The 18,039-nt window shown below is 45.6% G+C and overlaps 1 protein-coding gene across 3 annotated transcripts in view; it reads right to left on the minus strand.

Moving 5' to 3' along the window:
• Znrf1 (zinc and ring finger 1) overlaps positions 1-18,039 on the minus strand; it is a 97,013-nt gene that overhangs the window by 4,567 nt on the left and 74,407 nt on the right. For all 3 annotated transcript variants that reach the window (XM_047528309.1, XM_047528310.1, XM_047528311.1), the window contains exon 2: positions 8,430-8,525. In XM_047528309.1, coding sequence (XP_047384265.1) covers positions 8,430-8,525 — 96 coding nt within the window. The remainder of the gene's footprint in view (positions 1-8,429; positions 8,526-18,039) is intronic.

The raw sequence follows: 18,039 nt of genomic DNA on the forward strand, positions 1-18,039 counted from the left end.
GTTAGTGGCTGCACAACACTGTATGTCTTAAATGCCACTAACCTGTACATTTCAAATGGCTAATCTTACCGTGAATTTCACCTCGATTTTAAATAAAATAAGAAAAAAAAAAAAAAAAGACCACACTTGCCCTCTTCCCCTTCCAAGGAGAATAAGCAGAAGGCAGTTCCTGAACAGGAGGGGAGAGTAGCAGAAACGGGAATGAGAAAGCCAGTAGAACATGCGAGCACCGTGACCGGCTCCGTGTCTTTTCTTACATTTCTGTAACATTCTATAGACTGGAGACTCAGAATTGTCTGAGCCATGGTCTCAGGACACAAGAAGCTCAGTGTAGCCAGGGAGGCTGAACAAGACAACACAATGTGCACCATGGTGGTTCCTAGATAACCTTTGGTGCACAGAGGCCCAGGTATAAAGGGTATGGAAGAAGTTACCCCCTCATGGTGGGGGCTGTCCAGGAAGGGTTTTGGAGGCCATGAAAAAGTGAGTTGACAGGCAAAGGTTTGGGAGGAGTGTGGAGATTCCATGCAAAGGGAATGGTGTTGTACCTAGGAACTGCAGGAAGTCTGTTAAGGCAGGTGCAAACAGATTGTGGGGCTGCAGGGGGAGGTGAGACCAAATGCCCTAGGACAGACTTGCCAGCCTGTACCCTACTGTGAGCTTAACCAAGAAGCACTGGAGGTACACCTTGATCGCATCTCTGGAAGTTCCTGGAGAATGGACTGGAGGAATTGAGGATGGAGAGCCCGTTCTGGAGACCAACCAAGGCTGATGCACATGTTGGCAAGACTGGGCAAAGAGGGGGTGTTTGTCATTAAGAGAGGAACTCCAGGGGCCAGGCATTGGCACAGAAGTGATGAACTGAGTCAGATGGGAGGTGTCAATCCATTAGGCATCCCCATAGGGACATGCTAATGGAGACCTGCTGGAGTCCAGATGTGGGGTGCAGAATACAGAAGGCAAAGACAGATGTGGGTTAAGGTTAATATTTGAAGGGCAGGTGAAAGAGGCAATGTGAGGTTACCCAGAAGTTCCCCAAACACCTCACAGATGAAGCCTGCAAGGGAGAGCTTGAAGCAGGATCACTTCTCAACACTCAAAAGATTTTGTTTATAAGCCATGTCAGTGATACACACTGACATTCCATGTGCATGTTTTCCTGAGCCTCATCATCTTACAAGCTAGGCAAGGCACACAGTATTGTTCCCATTTTGTGAACAAGGACACTGAAGCCCAGAGAAATCCCACATCTTCATTGTGAAGGGTCATGCTGGAACTGGGACTCTGCTCAGGTAGCCTCCCCTATTGCTGTTTGTGTCCTCTAGTTACTCTGGTGGAAAGGGAAACACCAGGGATCCATAAAATCAAAGTTCTTCATTCCCAGAAGAATCTAATGACTCAAAGCCCCCATGAGAAGCCTGAGGAAAAGGTACAAAATAGAACTGACTTGATACTTAAGTCCCTGTGCACAAGAGTTGTGAGAGAAGTCACCTGGCTTCTCGGCCACAAGGACAACCTATGGTCATTTTCTCTGTTGACATCTGGCTAACCTAAGGGTCCACCAGAAAGGGCAATGCGAACAGAGAAAGGAGTAGGCTAAAAGCCTAGCTTCCAGAGGGTGGAAGCATCTGCAGACATTTTTGGCTCTTTCTTCCCTCCTGTGTCTTGGGCATCTTAACCCTGACATGGGTGAATAAATTACATGCCCCCTACCCCTTCACATGCTTGTAGGCTTCTCTAGGTCCCAAATAGCTCCCCACATGGGCTGTGGTCATTTTCCCTCTGCATGTGCCCATGTGGCCCCTAGAGGCAACAGATATTGGGGCAGAGAAGGAGAGAGAAGGGGGAAGGGTGATTCAAGTTTGTATTCTAGGCTGAAAGGCTGATGTCCTCAAGGGCTCAGACTTTAGCACCTGTAGATTCGATGCCTCCTTTACCTGGCCATTTCACAAAGCAGTTTTATATACCTTACCAGCCAGCCTGGGTGGGTCTGTCACACTGGTGGGAAGAAGTACAGTGTGCAGCTGCCCTGCCAAGCTGGCACACGCAGGGAGCACATTTCACTGGGACTAGGTTACAAAAGGCCACCTGGAGGTTCCTGAGGGCGGGGAGGAGTGAGAGGCTTGGAATCTGACTGCACGGGAAAACCAGCAGTGCCCACACCTAGCCCAGTGCCTAGGGAGCAGCATTCTTCCACGGTAGAAGGTAGGAGGAGCACAGACCTGCAAGAGGTCTGTGTGGGCTAAGACTTCCTGTCCCAATCCCTGGGCCTCTGGAAATCAGCAGCCCCCAGATGTCCCTGGGATTGCAGCAGGGACTAGAAAGGGCTGAAGCAGAAGCCTAGAGTTCAACTGGTTCTCACAAGACTTCCATGTTCATCTGACAGGAGCCTGCGGCCCACAGCCACACGCTGAGACCACACTGCAAAAGGACTCAATGCCAAGGACTTGGCATGCCCAGGATCCAGGAGAAGGGGTTCAACAAATGCTGGATGATGAGAACCCGAGAGCAAAGCTGAGCTTTCTGCCTTCGGGTTCTGCCTTTTTCTTACTATCTCTCAGACTGTTCTCAACCTTCTTGATACCATGTATAAAGCAACCAATGTCACTGGCCTGGCTAGGGGTGGTGCTGGATGGTGCCAGTGCCACCAGACCAGTGAACCAACTCAGAATGGAGGACAGAGCTCTGTGGAGCCCAAATGCGAGATGTGATGCCTGTGGTGGGTGGAGGTGATGGCGTACTCTGCTCTCCCTGAGATCGGGGCAGCACTTCTGGCAGCTGTGTTTGTCAAGGAAAAGAAGTCAAGGAAGAGGGTCAGAAGGAGAAGAAGAAAAGGGCAAAGGGCCCTCATTTCTTTGGGCCAGCTACATGCTAGGGAATCCTAGCAAATCTTAGGGAATCCTAAAGACCTGGGGTGGGGTCTTGGATAAGTTCATATAGTTGCTAAGTGGCTGTGACTCTCACAGAGAGATCTCTGGCCACACATTCCCCAAGGGACCCTCAGACCTGCTGGTGGCACAGGAGTTGGGGGAAAGGCTGGTGTGCAGTTCTGAGGCAACAGCTGAGAGCAGGAACATGTATACATGTTTTCCCTTATGCCTTGTGACAGTGACAAGCGAAGTGGGAGCCAGAGGGAGAACACCTAGCAAATGATGCAGGGCACAGGCTCTGTCCCTGGCCTCATTTCCAGTTTAGGTGCAGAACACTGAGTGGTCTTGCATCCCCTTCAGTGCAGAGCTGCTGGCCCAGTCTGCTGGGGGACAGGACAGGGCAGCAATACCAATGTCAGGCCTTGCTGGCTCCTTACATGGGAAATCTGTAGTGCTCTATCCTCCAGGCAAAGGGGAAATTTTATTTTTTTTTTGGTGACTTTGGGGATTGAGCCCAGGGACACCCTAGCAATAAGCCATATCCCCAGCACTTCTTTTTTATTTTGAGACTAGGTCTTGTTAAGTTGCCCAGGGTATCCTTAAACTTGTGGTCCTTCTGCCTTGCCTCCTGAGTAGCTGAGATTACAGGTGTGTGCCACCACGCCTAGCCCAAAGGGGAAATCCGAAGCAGCAGTGTGCCCTACCCAGCAGCACCCCATCCTAACACCTCAGGACTGTGAGGTGCAATCTAGCCATTCTGGTGAGTTAGGCTGTAATGAGGATAACTCAGAGAGGTGAGCTGGCTGAAGGGCAGGCCTGGGTACTTCATCTTCACGGAGTTTGCCCACACTTCCACACAGTGCTGTCCCCACTGGCACCAAGTCCCTGCAGGCCTCCCTCCCTCCCACTCCTCATGTACCCAGGGGTGGCCAATCTGGCTGGCAAGATGATCAGAAATGGCTGGCAGCCCTGGATGGGCTCCCTCTTCTCTTTCCCCCCAGTAGGAAGAACATCAGGACAGACACCTCCCAAATGCCAGACTCTAGCTTCTGGCTAGCATCTAACAAAAACTCTGGGCAGAGTCCTGCACAGGGCTGGGCCAACTCCCTGGCCAGGATTGGGCTTCCCTAGTCCCAAGATAAGGTAGGTTGCTTCCACTGCAACCACAGGGTCTCTGATGGCAGGAGACACACGAAAAATAAGCACCTATTTATGCAGGTCTGCCAGTTCAGGGTAGAAGAAAGCAGGAGGTGTTCTGCTTTTAGGAGAGTCACATTCCCTCTCCTTTACAAAAAGCTTTACGACATTTAGCATTTCCAGAGAGGAGAGTCAACGAGCTGGGCATGGGCCTGTGCCCTGAACAGAGCTGGCGAAAGTCTCCAGAGCTGGCGAAAGTCTCCAGAGGCAGCCTGTGCCGGTCACCACACTCTCCTTGACTCTACTGCAAACCCCCTTCCCATAGAATCCCTCAGTGCCCAGGAGCTCTGACTGGCCTTAGAACAGCACCCCTAGGTTTTCAGTTGACCCCATGGAATTGTGATTCTCCTCTGTTAGGGGCTAAACTCAGATCCCCACCTCAGGGTTTGCTGTGCTACCTGAGCAATATGAAGGTCAAAATTTGTGTGCATATTTTTCAAAGCAAATTCCTCTATTCTGAGAACCACAGAGATGTTGCAAAGGGAGAGAAATGAAAAGGCCCATTGGAGCTAACCACATTTACACACAGCCCAGTGCCCAGCTCCTTCCTCTTTACTGCATAGCATCCTTACCTGCCAGGCGTCCTGTGGATCTAAGAGTGCTTTGGGGCCTGCACCCTCCCCTACCTCTGTGTTCATCAGCCTCCCCAGCCAGGTGTGTGCCCTGGGAATACCAGGTGCTGGTCTTCGCTTCTTCTCTTGAACACTGGTTAAACCAGTTAAACTAGTCTTGCCTTTCCTAAGCTTAAAAAAAAATCTGGCAGGCAGCTACTGGAGGTATTTGGCACCCTCTGCTCAGGCCAGCCCTCATAATAAGAAAAATACTACTTCTATTTGCCTCATTTAGGAGGTTTCTACTTTTCTCTTTGGTGGTTAACTAAATTCCACCTTACATAACCATCATAAATTTTCTAAAAATTTCCCCAATTGGTGCCAGCAACTTTGGAAGGCAAATGTGTGGGGGTGTAGATGGGAAGACTCCAAGGGCAGTGACCAGGAGTTTCAGTAACGCTTCATGAGAAAACAGAACTTCTTCACCATCTAAGAAAGCCTCACCTTGCCTCCTTTCCAGAAAGATTCAAAGAGTTCACACCTCCGGGATTCCAAATCTCTTAATTTTGGGGGGGAGGGTAAAAGATAAGGTAATACAAAGCACATGAGGTTGAGGTGATGAGAAATTGTGGTAGAACATGTTACTGGCATGCTCCTGCTCTGAAGATTTGGTCTGTGGCTCCTTTATACATACACACCCAGGTGGCAAATGCTGTCCTCCCAGTTGGAAGTTTAAGCAGCTTCAGAAGACAAAGACTGAATATGAGGAATCCATGCCACCAGTCTCATTTTCACATTACTCATGTACACAGAGAAGCTTGGACATTGATTCTGAAGCAGCTACATCACTTTCAGACAATTCCACTCACAGAAAAGGAAGGGACTGGCCTGTGGCATCTTTGCCTCTGGTGGTAAAAGACTGACTTTTAAAACATTTTATACAGGTTTCACTATGTTGCCCAGGCTGGCTTCAAACTTCTGATCCTCCTGACTCAGCCTCCTGAGTAGCTGGGATTACAGGCATGCCCATCACACTCATCAAGGACTGACTTTTGCAAAAGAACCTCAAGTTTATTTTATTTTTTAATTTTTATTTTGATATTGGGGATTGAACTCAGGAGTACTTTACCACTGAGCTACACCCCAGCCCTTTTAAAAATTTATTTTGAGACAGAGTCTCTCTAAGTTGCTGAAGCTAGGCGCAAACAAGAAATCGACCTGCCTCAGTCTCCTGAGTTGCTGGAATTACAGGTGTGTGCAAGAGCCTCAAGTTTAAAGACTCTAAATTATACACACACACACACACACGCACACACACACACCCCCCAAAAAGGTGGCATCTCAAATATGAGAAGAGGGGAAAGTGAGAAATAGAATAAAAACAGTACTGTTATATCTCTAGATGGCCAACCTGGCCCTCCTCAAAGGGACCCTGCCCTAGGTTGCTGGTGGGAGATGGACCAGCAGCACCACTAACATGAGGAGTTCCAGGGGACACTTGAGGGTGTTAGGGCAGTTCTCCGGGAGAGGAGCTGAAGACCCTTTCCTTCCCTAATTTCTGGCATGGTGGTGTGGGATCACTCCTAACTCAGGGTGGTCCCAAGAGCATTCTGTCCTCCACAGCTGTTCCTGCAGTGATTCCCTATAACTCCAAGGGCCCAGTTCTCTCAGGCCAAGCCCCCTGGAAGACTTGTGTTCTTATGACAGCAAAGGCAGTGTCTTTGGAGAGGTCTCCCCAGCAAACCACAGGACAAAAAAGTCTTCATGAGTCCTCAATGCATGTGGGATGGAAGTGAATAGATCATTTGAGGCTGTGAGACACAGGGAAGACTACTCTCCCTCCACGGTCCCAGGCAGAGATGGTCAATGGGGACAAAGCCGAGCTTGAGTACAGGAAGCCTGGAGCACACATGACAACAGATCCAGGAACATGGTGGCAGTCAGTCCTTGGGGAACAAGGAAAGGCTGTCTACTATGTAAGAAAGCGGTTTCAAGATACCAGGCAGGATATATAGGGAAAGGAAACATCAGGCACAAAGGCAGGGCATGACCTGCCCTGTAGTTGAGGAAAGCAGGTCGATGCTTCTGCCCACAGCAAGAATCTTTTGGCCATGCAAATAAGAAATTTGAGAATACAGGTTGATTATCCCTAATCCGAATATCTAAAACCTGAAGTGCTCCAAAATCTGAAAAAATTTTTCCCCTGATGTTGGGAATTGAACCCAGGGTTTTATACAGGCTGGACAAGTGCTCTACCATTGAGCTAAATCCCCAGCCCCCTGAAACCTTTTGAGTGGTGACAGGACCCCCCCAAAAGTTTCAGATTTTAGATATTAGATTTTTTGATTAGAAATGTTCAACTGGTCATGTCTATGTAAATGTTCCTAAATATGAAAAGCTCCCAAACTTGAAACATTTATGGTCCTAAGCATTTCAGATAAGGGACACTCAACCTATAGCAGGATGTGTTTTCAACAGAACGGAGCAGATCAGATTGGTCAGATTTATTTCCCAGGATGGTTAGGCTGATGCTGTATGTGGGAAGGACATATCTGGTGTGAGGAAAGCCTCTCCAGAAAATGCCCACTGTAAGGATGGGGGCAGGGATAAACAAGTCCTCAGACTCTGAGATACCCTAACTCTTCCAGCCCCCACTCTGACTTTAACTGGAGAGGCTGGGCCTGCTGCAGGGCTGGCCAGCACTCATTCAGATTCACTTCCTTTGCTCACAGAGGATGCAGTTCTCTGATGAACAGGATTTGGACATTGGTTTAAAGACATAGGATGGAAAACCACAGAGCCCAAGCAGCACAGGCTAAGCAGCACTATGCCATCTAACTGGAAAACTGCCAAAAGGAACCTGTGGAAGGCCTTGCCTCTTGCCCATGATCACTGCCAACTCACTAAGCATTGACCACGTGCCAGACTCTGGCTAGAGGATTTTTGTGTAAAACATCTTAGGTCTGAAAATCCCATTGACAAGGGAATACTATCACCATTTTATGGACCATAAAACTGAGGCCCTACTAAGGTAAGCAACTTGTCTGAGATGATAGTGAGTGGTAGAGGAAGGTCCAAACTCAGATCAGCTGAACTCTGAATCCTCACCTATAGTATACCAGGCAGTTGTTGACATTTGTTTTGTCCCCAGAAATGCCATGTTAGGGAGACTTGGATATCACAGAATCCCCAGGCCCCAAGATCCCACCTCTTGCTAAATTCACTGCTCAGTTCGAAGGCAGTTTCCAAAGTAGGAAGAGTTGGTAGAGCATTGAGGCCGTGTGACAGCACTTTAATTCATAAAGGGTGTCCACAGATTGCACCAATTCCCTCACACTCTCTGCTGCGGGAAGTTGGAAAGCTGAATTGGGTGTACACCTGAGTTGCAAAGTGAGGTGATGACCAGGCTTCTAGCACCCTGTGCATACCACCAGTGCACAGGTTCCCTTTCCCAGGGATGGACATGTTACTGTTGGGTCCCTCTGCTGGCTTTGGGAGTCAGTCTGGCTATCTTGGGGCCTGCCATGGTCAGGTGTGCAAATGGGTGAAAGAATGGGTATGTCTCTCAACTAGAGTCCACAATAGAAGGGGTAGAGGGCAGGCTACTGATGGAGCCCTGAGAGCCTTCTCAGTGCCATGGACCTGGCCCTGGGCCTGCCCTTCTTGGTCTACTCCTTTGCCACTGAAACAACAGGTTCCTTACCACAAGGTAAGTAAAACTCTGCAGAGCTCCCCTCAATCAGAGGCACCCCCAGACATGGCCATATTCACTACAGCCTCAGGAGGTCAGCAAAGCAGGCCCGGCCCTTACCGTTGTATGAGAGGCGAGGTTTGCTCAGACACATTATAAAGTGCATTTCCATCTCATCAGAAGCCACAGACTTGGAGCAAATGGGGCACTTGAAACCTGAAAGAGAGGGAAACAGAATGAAATGTCATCTCCAAATCCAAAATATCCACAGTAAGTATGGACACAAGCGATGACAGCTGTGTGTGTAGCATCAATGTGGACAATGATGATCTAGACAGACCCTAGACTCAATTCCATCACTGAGTCATTATGACTGTGCCTTTCTGTCACAGCCTTTGGCTCCCAGCTTTCACTAGGGCTCTTGTGTCACACATCCTTTGATGATGTTAAACCAATACCTGATTTTAGCTTAATTTTCATTAAGATTTAAGACCCTTTCTCAATGGGGTCTAGCAGACAACAGGGATAGAAGCAGCAAATCAAGACAGTTAAGAAATCTTTGAATAACAAAGAATTTAATATCTTTCTACCTCACAGCCTTCAAACCACTTGGTGGATCACTCTTGGCATCTACATCCCTCAACCTGCTCAGACTCCTCACCCACCCAGCCAGGCGGCACCTTCATCCCTTACCCAGCACACCCTCTGTCTCCCTCGTGACTAAGGCAGCTGGTCTTCTGAGAAGGAAAGCAGTAGCGTGGTCCTCCAAAGTGCTTCCAAATGTCACCAAGCAAAACAGTTATTTCAAGGTGCCAGGTGAACAGAGGGTTTTCTCTATTTTATTCCCAGGGAAGTCTGGACCACTTATACTCCCAAAGGTTTCATTAGCGCTGTTATCACTACTAGTGAATTCTGGTCAAGAATGTTCTGAGTTGAACTCTATTAAGCAAACCTAATCCCTTGATTCCCCCCGCCCCATTGGGGCTTAAACCCCTGGGGCATTTTACCAGTGTCACATTTCCTTACTAAGTTGCCAAGGTTGGCTTTGAACCTGTGATCCTCCCGTCTCAGTCTCCCATGTAACTGGGACCACAGGTGTGCACCATTATGCCTGGCTCCCTTGTTTTATTTTTTTAATACAACACAGATGAACTATTTTCAATCTTTTCCATTTTACTTTTATTGAAATGATTTTCAAATGCATCAATTCTTTTCCATGTAAATTCTATCAAAAAGATCCACTGCCATTGAAAAGTCATTTATTTATCTGCATCAATTTATACATAATGCAGTTTCTCTTTGTGACTATGATTCCTACCTGCTGGTCTGGACTTCCTAATATGGCACATCTAAACTCCTATTGTGAAGATTTCACTCTTCTGTTACTTTTCACTTGAATTTGTCATCCACAGTTTTATTTGATATTGGTGATGATTGTCTTTAGCATTTGTTATGAACAGATAAAAGGCCAAGCAGTCAAGCTGACTGTTGTTGGTTTCAGAACACAGGAGAGTTCAACCTTCCCAGGGTCCTTCCTGTGACTACTTCTCTCATCCATGGAAAGTAGTGATGGGTGGGCGGCACTGAGTTGGAAACATGGTGGCACGAGCATTTGCTTCAAGTCTCCAAATTCTCTTTATTTTCCAGTGACAATGCTTTAAACAACACGACCAAACATAAATTCAGGGCCTGGTTAACATATGGTCAAAGTGGACACTTGACTCTCTGGGATGGTCCCCAGTTCTCTAAGCCCTTCTCGCAAAGATTTTCAGTATCTAAGCATCTTAGCTAAGAAGCCTTGGAAATGGTACCAACCCAGGGACTCTAGAAAAATTTTTTTATTTCTGACCTCTGCACAGTTACAAAAGACTTAGGAGTAAAGAGGGTGGTATTCCATCTCCAAACTTCTGGTACAAATGGATCTAAAATGCGCCAGGCTGAATATTTTCTAACCCAGTTTAAAAATGTGCAGATCTAGTGTCACATACACAATGGAGAGATGAGAGATGAACTTGAGTCTCAGAATGAAGAAGTTCTTCATTTCCCAGTCCCCTCTGTGTTCTCACAGTGTTGTGTTTTGTTTTCCAACTCAAAAGACCAAGGTTTTATAATACTTTGAGTGGCTATGGGACACTTGCACTTTGAACTTGTTAAGTTAGCACCCTGCTTGCAGACTAAGGGCTGAGACTGGTAGCACGAAGGGAGATACTCTACGAGGTACTTGTGAGGTGTTCAAGTAAACTGTTACCAGGAAAAGTCTCACAGTTCCCCACTTTCCTGATAACTCTGAACAGATGCAAGGTTACCACATATAAGCACATGCACTCCCTGCAATTCCTTGAGTGCAGAAGAGGGGTCAATTTACAGGTAAGGTGCTGGCAAGTAGGCCACCCAAAAAGAAGATCTACCAGGACATGTCACCAGATGTGTATATCCTGGGGGAAAAGGCTGAGACTCACAGGTTCAGAGCAACCCTCTCATTATACAGAGGAGGGACTAGGTCCCAGTGAGGCCTTCGAGTCTTGAAAGGTCACATGAGTGACATGGTAAAGTCAAGACTAGACTTCTTAGCTCTGAGTTCAAAGTTCTTCCACCAGGTAAGAAAGAATTGGCCACAGTGTTTTAAGAAAGAGGTGGGTTTTGATGCTGGGGTTGTGGCTCAGTGGTTGAGCCCTTGCCTGGCATGTGCGAGGCACTGGGTTCAACCTCAGCACCACATAAAAATAAACAAAATAAAGGTATTGTGTCCATCTACAACTTTAAAAAAAAAAAAAAGAAAGAAAGAGGTGGGGTTTGGAGACTGGGGATGCGGCCTGCCCACTTCCCTCCATTCATGAGGCCCTGGATTCAATTCCTGGTACCGCAAAACAGAAAAAAGAGGTAGACTGGAGATGTTGCCTCTGGAGAGGAAGCAGCTGGGTGAAAGGAGGCCTGCATTTTAATTAAAGGGAGGTCAGTGTCCCTGGGTGTTTTTGTTGTGTGTTGTTCTGGAAGCTCATGAAACAACCCTATGTGAGTGGGAAATGGGAAGATGACCCAGGTTTTCCAGCCTCAAGACCCTGGCAACTAATCTACCCCACTGTGGATCTTAGAATCCTCATCTGAAAAATGGGGAAATCACTTTACTCTTGTAAGAATTAAATGAAACAAGAAACATTGAAGTACCGTGAAAAGAAGGGAACCAAATGTAGGTGGTAGCATCATCATCAAGACAGGAAATAGATGGGACAGGAACAAATGAGAGGGTTAGAGGAAGGACTGAGGAGGTCCGTAGGCTATGGTGATGTACTTGCAGGACCCTGAGCAAGGGCAGACTGGCCACAGGCCATGCAGTCTGCTGAGAGTGGCCAACAGCCACATCTCTGCTGGATCCCACAGTTTCCTTTGAAGTTCTAGAGCCCTGTGCGCTACCACTGGCACTTTCCATACCGCCAAAGTGGAAACAACAGTCTGTTAAGCCTCTAGGGTACCACCTCTTGCATATGATAATAAAGAAATAATACTCCGCATTTACTGACTTATTCGTACGGACAGTCACTATCCATAAAGGATTTACATGCCTTCTCATTTATCACAATGTAAAAGGTAGGTGCTGTTATTAACACTATTTCACATACAAGGATATCGAAAACCAAAGGATCAAGTAAGCTGTTCAAGGTTAACGCAGCCAGAAAGAGCCAGAGCTGGGACACCAACCCAGCTGTGCTGCTGCTGCCTAGCACAGGGAGAGGAGTTACAGGGCAAAACAACACAGGCAGGGCCTCAACGAACACACTTCAAACCTTCTACACTGTCCCCACACTTTTCCTGAAATATACAAGGTTCTGAATAATCCTATCACCTGAAACAATGGTTAATTTGGTTAATTTACTTTTCTGGGAATTCTGTTAAGGTGGAAGGACAGAGTTCTGCTTTCCACTTGGCACTAAACCTACAGTACTGGTTGAGACACTGGGTTTACAAATTACCTTTTAAGTGGAAAATAAAGGGCAAAAGGCAAGAGGGACAGAAAAATACAGAGAGCTAAGGGGAAAAAAAACTAACGTCCCCACCTTCTTTCCTGAAAGGTCATCCGATGATCAAGATGGATTCTACCACTCTACTGCCCCACTCTTTTCTTGTAATTGTCCAGCCTCGATTCAGCACCAACAGCCCTATGGAATGATAAATACTGTGATATTTATGAGCTATCTGAAGGTAAAATATCCAGGAAATTTTTATTCCATTTGGAAAGAAGTCTATACCAAATGAAAAACAGTCCTGCAAACAAAGATAAACCAAAGATCTGCAGGGTAATCCAGTTCACATGACTCTGTCAAATTTTCTCAGAGGCCTCAGAAGCACTTGGGAAGAGTGGAAAAGAGAGGCTTTATATTTCTTCAAGAGAAAGCTCTGGGTGGGCTCTTCAGAACTCTCCCAAATTGCTCTTAGACCAGATGCTGTCCAGTATACCTGGAGGAAGAGGAACAGCAGCCAGCCCTCCAGGGGCTTTGGGTGCCTATCCATTCTCTGTAGGGCTGTATCTGCCAGCTCACCTTAAGCCACTGTCCCTTGCATCAAATTGAGGCGAAGGTGTGAGCTTGGTTCCTGTCCTTTTCTGCCAGTGTCTCAGAATGAAGAAGTGTATGACAGCAACATAGGGAATGGGTCTGCAATGGCCCAGCTCTGTGCTGGAGGCTCCACCAAGCAAATGCTGCTGCAGGATTCCATCCAGAGCACCCAAGGGAGCACTTCTAATGAAGACTCATTTCTTTCCTTTCTCTTGTCATCAGATAGGCTGTTTCTACATCCAGAAGAATGGAGGAGAGTCTGGTCCACCAGAGTCCAGCTACTTGATCCTGTCTTTCAACAGGTATCCTGCTTACGTGGGGAATCCTTTGCTGTTCTGACATCTACCAAAGACCAAAGCTCCCAAAAGAAGACAGTGCCAGGTCAAAGGAATGGCTCACAATATTAGGTTAAGCCCACAGGTAGGTGAACCAACAGTGATCACAGGCACACTTACACACAGTCATGTGCATTGACAAACATCTTCCTGGGTCAGGTTAACTGGGCCTCAGACATCATAAGGATCCTTCCCATTTGCTGGTGCAATTAAGGAAGGATGGGGCAACAAGCTCAAGTTAGAAGAACTCTCCCAAACCATTACAACACTCATCTTGTAAAATAAGCTAGTTTTTGAGCTCTGGGGACCAATACACTTCTCATTATCCAAAATTGCAACGTTCTCCTTTAAGACCTGATTTCCCCCAGCAGGACCATGTGCTGGCTGCATGTTGCTCCAGTTTTCTCCCCCGCCCTTCTCCTCCCTCCCTATGCTGATGCGCTATTTTAATGGCTGCCCCAGTTCTGCCTGTCTCTGGGATCACCTAAAGGTAGAAGAATCAAAAGAAGCAACCAGGGTAAAGGAAAATGATCACCCTCACTGGGGCAGGTCTCCTGTCTGGGGGAGAGGAGTTAAGCAGACTCCTCAGTCTGGAGGGAGCTCCAAGAGCAACTCCCCCAACTCTGTCCTTAAGGTCAGTTCTGTTGTCAGCTCTGATCTCCCCCTGTCACATTCTTGTGGGGTTTAATGTCAATAAAATGGAACTTGATCAATGAATTTATTAAATAGGATTTATTACAAATAGAAGATCAGGGAGGTAACATGGGATGACTTTTATTTTTCTATGCTGTAGGTATCACATTTTCATCCACAGATACAAATACATTCTCCAAACTAAAAAACTAATGCTCAATTTATCAACTGCTGAGATGTGAGTAAGTGTCTCCCGGAGAACATTCTGAACTGAGGAAAGGCCCAGGAGTTCTGGTTTTTGCCTCTTTCAACACCTCTCTTCTGGACTCAGTTTGCAGTTCTATTCTAGGCCCCGGGGGCTCACCTATTTCCCCAGGAGACAAAAGAAGACATTTGAAGAGAGCTACACTGACAGCTAAAATCAATTTGTGTGTGTTTGTGTGGGTGTGTGTGCACGTGTGTAATCGCACCTGTTGTGATAGTTAATTTTATGTGTCAACTTGACTGAGTGACGGGGTGCCCAGATATTTGGCTAAACATTGTTTCTGGGTGTGTTTGTAGGGTGTTTCCAGATGAGGATGGCACTGGAAGTGGCAGACTATACAAAGCAGACTGCCCTCCCCAATGGACAGGCCTCATCCAATCTGTTGAGGGCCTAAACAGAATAAAAAAGGAAGAAAGCAAAACTTTCTTCTTGCTCTGCCTGAGTGCTTCGGCTAGGACATGAGCCTCTTCCTGCTCTTGCACCATCAGCTCTCCTGGTTCTCAGGCCTCTGAACTAGGACTGGAAATGCTTCATTACTTCTGGGGTCTCTAGTTTACAGGTAGACTGTGGGATTTCTCAGTCTCTGTAATCATGTGAGCCAATTCCTTATAACTCTCTTCACACAGAGGTTCTATTTCTCTGGAGTACCCTATCTATTAAAATGAGAAACAATAGAATTTAAAAGACTGACAATGCCACATGTTGGTGAGGATGTGGAGCAACTGGAACTTTCATATACTATTGATGCTGTGTTCAGTGACACAGCCATTTTAGGAAAAGGTCATGGAGTTCTTTATAAAATAAACATATAACCAGCCTGAGTCAAGTCATTTCTCAACCATATATTTACCCACCCCCAAATGAAATCATGCCTGCAAGTACACACTTACAAGAATGTTTATCATAGCTGTATTCATGACAAGTGAAAACTGGGAATAGCCGTGGATAAAGAAACCATGGTGTGTTCATGTAATACAATGGACAACTACTCAGAAATAACAGGCAACAAGTCAGTGACACACGCAACAAATTGGATGAACATTAAAGACATGTCAAGTTGGGGCTGGGATGTGCTCAATGGTAGAGAACTTACTTGCCTAGCATGTGCAAGGCCCTGGGTTTGATCCCCAGAACCACACACACATAAAAAAGAGGAAAACAAACAAAAAAACATGCTGAGTGAAAGATACAAAGAGCACATAGGATGATTGTAATTATAGGAAGTTCTAAAACAGGCAAAACCAATTGATCATGGGAAAAAAAAAAAAACAGAACAGTGGTTGTCTCTAGGGGGTAGGAGTGCAGGAAGAGATTGAGAAAGTGATGAAAGAACTTTCCATGATGACAGGAATGTTCTATATCAAGAGGAGGGTTTGGAGTATATATACACGTATGGATTTGTCAAAATTTATCAGACTTGAGATTTTTTTGTTTGCAAATTTTGCATAAAGCCATAAACAAATACTAAGCTATAGTTAATGACATAACCACTGAACCTTTTAGTTTAATGCACTGACGGCTGCATTAAAATGAAATGCAGTCAAAAAAAAAAGACACATGGAAAAACTTCTTCCAACTCTTCTGTGTATCAGAAATTTTCATGATGGTTGGATCCCCAGCACCCCAAAAGAAAAAAAAAAAAATTTTCATGATGAAACACTGAACAAAGCATCAAACAGTAAGCTGTGTTGTGAAGAGAAAGCAGGAAAAAAGGTGTGTGTGCTGGCTAAGGTAGATATAGTGGTCAGGAAAGGCTTTGAGGAGGTGACAGGTGAGCAGAGACCTTGATGCATTAGAATAGCAAGGGTGGAGTATCGAGGCACCATGACGACAATGGGGGACACATCTGAATCCTTGAACACACTCAAATACCTTTCTTTGACTCTGAAGGCTGAGTAGGTTTTGCCTGGGTACAGGATTCTTTTTCATTCCTTTTATCTTTAGTGATATGGAGATGAAATTCCACCATCTTCTAGTTCCTTAGTGTTGCAAATAGGAAATCTGGGGGGGCCAATGTGATTTTTTTTTCCTTTGTAAATAATTTGTTCCTCTGGCCTGAAAGCTTGAAAGATTTTTCTTTTCATCATAAGAGTTCAAAATGTTACACAAGATATGCTCAGGTATATCTTTTCTCATCAGTTATACCTTTCAATATGCAAACTCAGGTCTTCCTTCTTTTAGAGAATATTTTTGTTTCATTATTTCCCTTAATGATAAGTTATGAATGCTATCCACTGATTATTTCTAGTATTACTTCTTCCAGCTATACAGTACAACTGTACTTGCCTGCTGCCTTTGAAGTTAACAATGAGTTTATTGCCTTAGCCAAGAAAATGTGAGTAGAAGTAATGGACAAATGACCCAGAAAACTTTCAAGAGCCAGTGCATGACTCACCAAGCTACTTGCAATGCTGCAGCGGACAGGGAAGAGGTGTTGAGACAAAGTCTGTTAGCTTTTGGTCCCTGAGTAACAACACTGGTCCTCCTGACCCTCATTGCACACTGCTGCTCTAAGAAAGTGAACGTGTTGTGCAGCGCTCTTGAGCTCATAAGACTGTTTGTTACTATGTCATAACCTAGTCCTCACCTACCCTGAGTGACACATCCTTCCACAATCTTTGTCAAGTATCTCTTTCTCCATAACTTCTCTTAGCATTTTTTTCTGGGGCTTTCAAACTCCCTCTGCTTGACTCAAAGAGGTAATGGTTAGCAATGAGAGTCAAAGAGATGGGCATGTGTTCTAGCTACTATCTTTCCAGCATCTTGTCTGCTTGAATATTTATATTCTGTTCTTTAAATAATTTCTTATAATTTCAATAACAATCTATATACCTATCACTTTCAATTTCTGCATTCCTTTTTTTTTTTTAGGCGGTGCTGGGGATCGAACCCAGGGCCTTGTGCTTAACAGGCAAGCACTCTACTAACTGAGCTATATCCCCAGCCCATTCCATATTGATAGGCTAACATATTGTGCTTAGTCATTTTCTTTTGTTGAGTGTCAGGATTCCCAACTTTTATCTACTATAAAAATTCTCTCAGGAGTGGTGATGTCCATTCTTTACTCTTACCACACTATATTCCACCCCCGATATTTTCACCATTTCCAGATTCTGTGCTGACTGGTGTGAAGGTAAGACACCAGGAATAAGAAAACCCAGACTTTGCCAGTTACCAGTCAAGTGGCCTTATACAAGCTACTGTAATACCTGCAGTGCTCTGCTTACTGTCCAGAACTGCTTTAAAGCCCAACCAAAGACAGATGCATGAATGCTCCGTGTAAGGCAATGTGAAATGTGGGGCAGCCCTCTTATTGGCCACAGCTGATATTGCTCTAACATACTGAAGCTTGCTGATAAATCTGCTGATTCAAGGAAATTCACAAACTTTTCATGCAAAAAGTGAAAAATGAGTTGTATCTACACAAAGTAGTGGGTTCTGAGATGCTATCATTTGATCACTTGTAAGAGGCATCACTATGAACCTTTGGCAGCAGGGGGGAAGACTGCCAATTATAATTTTAAGACATGATTATGTGGCATATCCTGATTTTAGAGTTATTAAATTGTGGGCTGGGGATGTGGTTCAGTGGGAGAGCACTTGACTAGCATGCATGAGTCCCTGAGTTCAATCCCCAGTACTACACAGAGAACAAAAAAGAGGAAATGGAGTTGTTAAACTGTGAGATGTATATGCCTTCAAACCAATGAGTATATGAGAAATATGTACTTAAACAAATATACAGACTCAATCACATACCCAATAGAGCTATTCCTGCTCACTTGCTGTAAACCAGAACAGGCTCAGTGAAATCTACACTGAGAACAGAGGGAAGAACTGTACAGTGTGCATGTAAAGATGCAGAGTATTCAGATGTCAAGCCACACTTGCCATCCAGCAAGTCCAAGCTGCAACAGCAGGATTCCACCACTTGAAGAACAAGAAAA

The sequence above is a fragment of the Sciurus carolinensis genome, chromosome 16 (assembly GCF_902686445.1).
Source record: "Sciurus carolinensis chromosome 16, mSciCar1.2, whole genome shotgun sequence".
NCBI classification, from domain to species: domain Eukaryota; kingdom Metazoa; phylum Chordata; class Mammalia; order Rodentia; family Sciuridae; genus Sciurus; species Sciurus carolinensis.